At 42.0% G+C, this 6,609-nt stretch overlaps 1 protein-coding gene across 1 annotated transcript in view; it reads left to right on the top strand.

The window, feature by feature from the left end:
- Window positions 1-1,822: 1,822 nt before the first annotated feature.
- DNAH6 (dynein axonemal heavy chain 6) overlaps window positions 1,823-6,609 on the top strand; it is a 252,951-nt gene continuing 248,164 nt past the window's right edge. The window contains exon 1 of the mRNA XM_069067144.1: window positions 1,823-2,823. Within this exon, the coding sequence (XP_068923245.1) occupies window positions 2,569-2,823 (255 nt within the window). The 5' untranslated portion in view covers window positions 1,823-2,568. The remainder of the gene's footprint in view (window positions 2,824-6,609) is intronic.

Genomic DNA, 6,609 nt, shown 5'->3' with positions numbered 1-6,609 from the left:
TTAAGTCTTTCTTTACAATGTTGTACTTACTGTATACATGGTTGGTCCTGCTCACTTAACTCTGCATGAATTTATACAAATGTAGCGAAGGTTGATGGGCCTAAAGGAGTCCATGGAACATGTACCCAGAGCTCTTTGGAAAGTTCCCAGAACTCCAAAGACAGGTTATTTCAGGACACATACTCAATGGAATGCCTCTTAAGTTCCACACAGTTTTCTCCTATACATCTTCCTAAATATCTCCAAATCTGTCCCCTTTATGTCATCACTAAAATTTAATTTAAACCAGCATGTATTTTTTCCTCCCTCTCATCCTTAACCCCTCCAATGGAGGGAAGGGAAAGTCCTCCTAACAAATATATAGAATCAAGCAAAGCAAATTTCCACTTTGGCCAAATCAAAACATTCGATTATTTCCTTTTGGACAATAATATTCCATCACATTCATATCCCTTCACTTGTTCAGCCATTCCCCAACTGACAGCCACCCCCTCAGTTCCCAGGTCTTTGCTACAACCAGGAAGTCTTTATACAAACAGTTTTCTTCCCCCCCTTTTTTTTGAGGTGAAGTCTCTTTGGGGGGGTTTGTCTAGTGGTGGTGCGGCCAGGGATGCCCAGATGAGTGAGTGATTTGCTTGGCATAGTTCCAAACTGTTTTCCAGAATGGTTGGACCAATCACAGATTGGTCACACAGGGCATCTGTGTGCCTGACTTCCTCCAATCCAGCCAACAATTGTCATTTTCCTTTGCTCCCATCCTTCCCTATCTGAACCCCTCATTGGACAGACTGGAAAACTGAATTCCGCTAAATGCCAGTGAGTCGCCAAGGCTACACCTGCATATGAAGGAGGCCGGCCTCAGGATCAGCGCTCCATCCCCTGGACAGAAGCCCTTGGCGTTCTCCCGCCTCAGGCGATCCGCCCCCTCCTGATTGACAGGACGCCAGCCCGGGCCGAGGCCGGCCCGGCGCCCCGCGTCGCTAGGCAACGGGAAACACTGCGGTCAGCGCGCAGTTAGTGTCTACCTCTCCCCCGAGGCGGATCCTGAGTCCCTCCGCGGTCAGGGCTCACGTTGTCCAGAGCAGAGAGCGCCCCGCGCTCCCGGAGGCTCGGTGAGTGGGGCAGGGATGGAGAAGGCGCGAATAAAGCGCAACCGGGGCTCGAGGCAAGAGCGGGAGGGAGACTAAGGTGTGGGCTCCTTGCTGTGTGGCCCTGGGCAACGATCTGACCCTCTCTGGACCCTAAGAGTCAGCCAGCCTGGCCTGTTGGCTCTCCCCTTAGTCAAAAGTCCATCTCCTGCCCATGCACCTTCTCCTGGGCCTCGAACACACTTTGTGTAAAGGACTGTATTTAAATTACAGAAGGCCTGGGTTCAAATCCTGTCTCTGACATTTGCTAACTTTGAGACCCTGGGGAAATTCCTTCATCTCTCTAAACCTCAGTTTCCCCACATGTAAAATAAGGGGGGATGGACTAGTCTGCTTCTAAGGTCCGTTGTAGTCTGTGATTCTTTTAGTTCCTTTTCTTAGAATCTTCAAGGTTCATTTCAAGCATCTGTTCTCACTTGAACCGCTTCCAGGGGTCTTGATGTTATATCCTACAAATATGTGACATTTATATAGCTCTCATGTAACAGCCCCATTAGGAAGAAGATATTAATCTCTTAATTTTGCCAGTGGGAAAACTGAGACCCAGAGAGGTTACTTGGTTTGTCCACAGTTACATAGGTTAGTGTCAGAGGGCTTTTCGACCTCGAGTCCTGATTTTATCCACCAGACCATAATGGAGTTTCTGTGCTCTCCAAGTCTCTTGCATCTACATGGGGATGGACAGGGTAGGGGGTAGAGGGTGCAGTAGGTGGAGCTCCTGACTTGGAATCAGAAAGCCCTAAGTACAAATCCAGCCATACCTACTTCCTAGCTCTGTGGCCCAGGACAAGTCACTTACTTAACCTTTGTCTGCCTCAGTTTCCCATACATAGGGGTAAATACAAGGATAGTAATAGCATCTACCTTTCAGGGTTATTCTGAGGTTATTAAATAATATCTGTAAGGTGCTTTGCAACCATAAAGCTCTATACAAATGCTAACCTGGCCAATCACTGCTTTTTCATTTGCCTTTATGACCTTGTGCTTAAGAGAAGACCTTGCTCTTAGGAGGTATTTGATAAATACTAGCTGAGTTGTTGAATTGACTTGAAGGGAATTGAACTGAATTTGTAACAGTGAGGTAGTTGAACTTTGAAGGATAAGAGCTAGAAGGTCCCTTAGTATTCATCAGGTGCTCCATTTTACAGATGAGGAAGCCTGAGGCCCAGTGATGGAAAATAAGGCCACACAGCCATGACTGGAACCCAGGTTTCCTGATTCCACATCCTGGGCTTATTCCATTCTTCAAGATCTCTTCCCACTCTAACAGCATAACATAAGATACAGGGAATTGTTTCCATAGCTGGGAGTTGCTCTGTGCTCTGAGGGCAAACTTCGTGAGTCAAGCGTTTGGGGAGAACTAAGGGAAAATTCATCTTGGCTTTGCTTGAACACATTTTCTCTCCTCTCCCAGATCAAGATGTCCAAAAACAACACCCCCTATGATTTATTGCGACCCCGACCTGCCCCAAAAGTTGAAGACCCCAATGATTTACAAGAGACAGGAGAGTCTTCAACAACTACCAGCATTGGGAGTTTCAGCCTCCAGAAAAGCTTGAACTTTGTGGGCCCCAAAGACCCATCTGTACAGTCTAGAGTCCTGACCTTCGTACACAATACCAAAGCCCAAGACCGGACTCGGAAACACCAACAACGGATAAAGCTTGAGCCTCTGGTAGGTTTTATTATGTGGCACTTTCCTCTCTTGTAGTTCTGGAGTCTCTACCAGCTCTAGACCCTCTAAACCTGTGAGTATATACCAATTGAGTAGTGAACTCCCATTTGGGGCATTGAAGTAATTTCAGAATCCAGTTTCAACAGAAGAGAGAGGGAGAGAGCCCAAAGGGAAAAACAAGACCTCTTTTCTGGTAGGCAAGAAGCTTCTAGTGGATATATGAATGATGAAAGCTCATTGAGGAATGTCTAACTCACAGAGAGGGCAGGGAGACTCTTTCAGACATTAAAGCACCATTTGGTTTACTGGGCTCCTCCTTCACCTCTACTGTTAACTATTAATGAGTACTAATGAGTCCTTCCAGGCAGCTGGGTGGCCTAGTGGATAGAGCACCAGGTCTGGAGTCTGGAAGACTCATCTTGTTGCTGTTACTGTTGTTCAGTCATTTAAATCCTGTCTGACTCTTGGTGACCCCATTTGGGGTTTTGGGGGGTTTTCTTGGCAAAGATACTGGAGTGGTTTGTCTCCAGCTCATTTGACAGATGAGGAAATGGAGGCAAGCAGGGTTAAAGGATTTGCCCAGAGTCACACACCTAGTAAATGTCTAAGGCCCGATTTGAACTGAGGACGATAAGTATTCCTGACTTCAGGCCTGGCATTCTATCCACTCACAGCCTAGCTGGCCCAAGACTCACCTTCCTGAGTTCAAATCTGGCCTTAGATTTTAACTATGTAACTCCTGGACAAGTCATTTAACTCTGTGTGCCTCAGTTTCCTCATCTGTACAATGAGCTAGAGGAGGAAACGGCAAACCTCTCCAGTGTCTTTGCCAAGAAAACCCCAGGAAAAGGGGTCACAAAGAGTCGGACAAGCTGAAAAACCATCGAACAATGAATCCTGTGAGTACTAACCTTGATGTCTGATCTGGTGGGGTGTGGGAGGCAGGTGACCCAGGTTTCTCAAGGCTATAAACATTGAAAAAGGCTTTCAGCACAATCCCAGCAATGGTCTGTGTTTGCTTCCCAAGGATCAGCCTAAGTCAGAAGAGGCTCCTCATCAGGAGGCTGGCCCCTCCTGAATGAATTCTTGGTCTGTGTCAATTTGTGAAATTATAGCTGGCTTTAGAGGTAGTTTTCAGCTCTACCCCCTAGGATCCTATGACCACAAGCTTCAATCTCTAGAACTTTTTACAATTTTCTGAGAGTGCTTCCATGTACAATAAGAACAGTGAATTATAAAACATTACATATTAAAATACCATTTGGTATTTTAATGTGTCACAATATATTGTAATATATTAATGATATGCAAATGTTAATATAATAATGTTAATATTAATTGATAATTCATATTCATATACCAACACAATCATACAAATAATTTTCTTATTAATAAATTGGCGGATATTAAAATATTGACATAAAATTAGTGTGTTGATATTTTAAAACTTAAAACTGCACTAATTTTTAGGACACTCTAAATAATAATGATAATAATAATACAGATTTATATTGTATTTTAAGATTTATAAAGCTTCTTCCTCATAACAACTCTGTGAGATGAGTTAGGGACTGAAACTGTCATTTGGGTCATATGGCAAATTTGCAGGGCAATCAATAGCATTTATTAATTTATTAATTACTTATAAACTTATTAATTGCCTACTGTGTGCCAGGCACTGTGTTGAACACTGAGCACTCCCTCTGTCAATGCAGATCAGCCTCTTTGAGCCTTAAACAGTTGTCCAAGACCCTGAGATACTGAGCAAGTCACCTGCCCAAGTTCACATAGCTGCTATGTGTCAGAGGAAAGACTTGTAAGCCACATCTTCCTGACTCTGAGGCTGGCCCTCTAACCACCCCTCCCAAAATGACCGCGAGACAGATAAGATTATTATCAATGTCACTTAGGTGGGAGAAGTAGGTAGACCTGGAAATAAGGAGACCTGAGAATTCTGCCTTAGATACTTACTAACTGTATGTCCCTGGACAAGTCACTTAACCTCTGTCTGCCTTGGTTTCTTCATCTGTAAATGGGACTTAATACCATCTACTTCACAAAGTCATTCTGAAGATCAAATGAGAGAACATGTTTAAGAGCTTTGCAAATTTCAACCAAATAATATATATGATTAAATTTAATATATTATGTTATATATAATTATATACTATATAATTATATTATTTAATAACATAATTATACACTATAATAATATAATTACATATTATATAAATTATATATTATAATGTTATATATTATAATATAATATGTAAATAATATATGATTAAATCAAATTATTATATTGCATACAATAAATATTATATGTTATATAAATGTTAGTTATCATCATTATTGCTGTTTTACAGGTGGGGAAACTGAGATCCAGAGTAACTAAGTAACTTTCCCAGAGTTACACAGATATTAACTGTCAGAGCTGAGCTCTAAAGTTAGGTCTTCTGATTCTAAGACCAATGCACTTTTCACAATGTTCTCTTGCCTTTATGGTACCCCAGTGCCCGAGAAATTTAATTCGCTTAGAAAAAAAAGCTTAGTGTCCTTCCAGAAAGTAACTTATGAGCTTCAGCAATTTGAACTGAGTCCAAGCTAGCAGTGAAAGTATCATCTGCCTCGGTAGCAACATGCCATTCTGGAATTCCAGCTATCCTGATGAAAGATCCTGGATGAGACCCTTAAGTAGGATTTGAAAATGGCCACAGCATGCTTACATGTTTCTGCTGTCCACTACAAGTTTGAATCTAGCATGTGCAACTCACCATACCAAAAAGTAAACAAATACAATGTGTCACAGGGAGCAGAATTTACTGCCATTGGTAATACATACATTTCTAATAATGATAATAACATCAAAATGCCCTTTATAGCATCTCCTTCTATGTTAGGCCCTGGACAGTTGTATACTTTACTTCTTATAATTCAGTCATGTTCGACTCTTGGTGACCCCATTTGGGGTTTTCTTGGCAAAGATACTGGAGTGGTTTGCCATTCCCCTTTCCAGCTCTTTTTTTTTGGAGGACAATTGGGGTTAAGTGACTGACACAAGGTCACACTGCTAGTTTTTGTCTTAAGAGTCTGAGGCTGAATTTGAACTCAGGTCCTCCTGACTCCAGGGCTGGTGCCCTACTCACTGCACCACCTAGCTGCCCCCCTTTTTTTGACCTCTTAAAATATAACCTAGTTTATAACTCCCAGCACTACTCTAACCAAACTTGATTACTCACTGTTTCTTGAGTATGCCCCAAACTTTCCTCCTGAAATGTCTCTGCACCATTTCCACTGGCCCAATCCAAGTATAAATTCCTTCAAAGAGTCTTTCTTGATCCCCTTTTCTGGGAAGCAATTTCTACTTCATATCATCTTATTGAACTTTTATACTCCTCTTCTGCATTTGATCACATTCTGGGGCAATGGCAGTATGGTGCAGTGGTTAGCAAGTTGTCCTTGGGCCCCAGTGCTTTCTTTCACTCTTACTACAGATAGACTTGAATTCTGTTTTCTTTTGGGTGGAAGAAGTCAGACTAATTTTTTGCAAATACTTAAAATCAGAATCCTAGATCTTAAGACCACTGACTTTGCTTATGTAGATAATTTTTCACACATCTACCAATTGGATATCTGTATCAGCAATGCCATATTCACAATGCCTATGGAGATTACAGATATGCTGATATAATTATCCATCACAAAATATGTCATGCTTGTCATATAAGGGAATAAGCTGGAAAATTTATTAAGATACCAAAAGACTGAGTCCCAAAACCAGAAAGT

This window comes from Petaurus breviceps, unplaced genomic scaffold (assembly GCF_028583685.1).
Source record: "Petaurus breviceps papuanus isolate PSGF00001 unplaced genomic scaffold, PetGlider_PUasm1.0 139, whole genome shotgun sequence".
Classification (NCBI taxonomy): Eukaryota; Metazoa; Chordata; class Mammalia; order Diprotodontia; family Petauridae; genus Petaurus; species Petaurus breviceps.
This window is presented reverse-complemented; position numbering and strand designations above follow the sequence as displayed.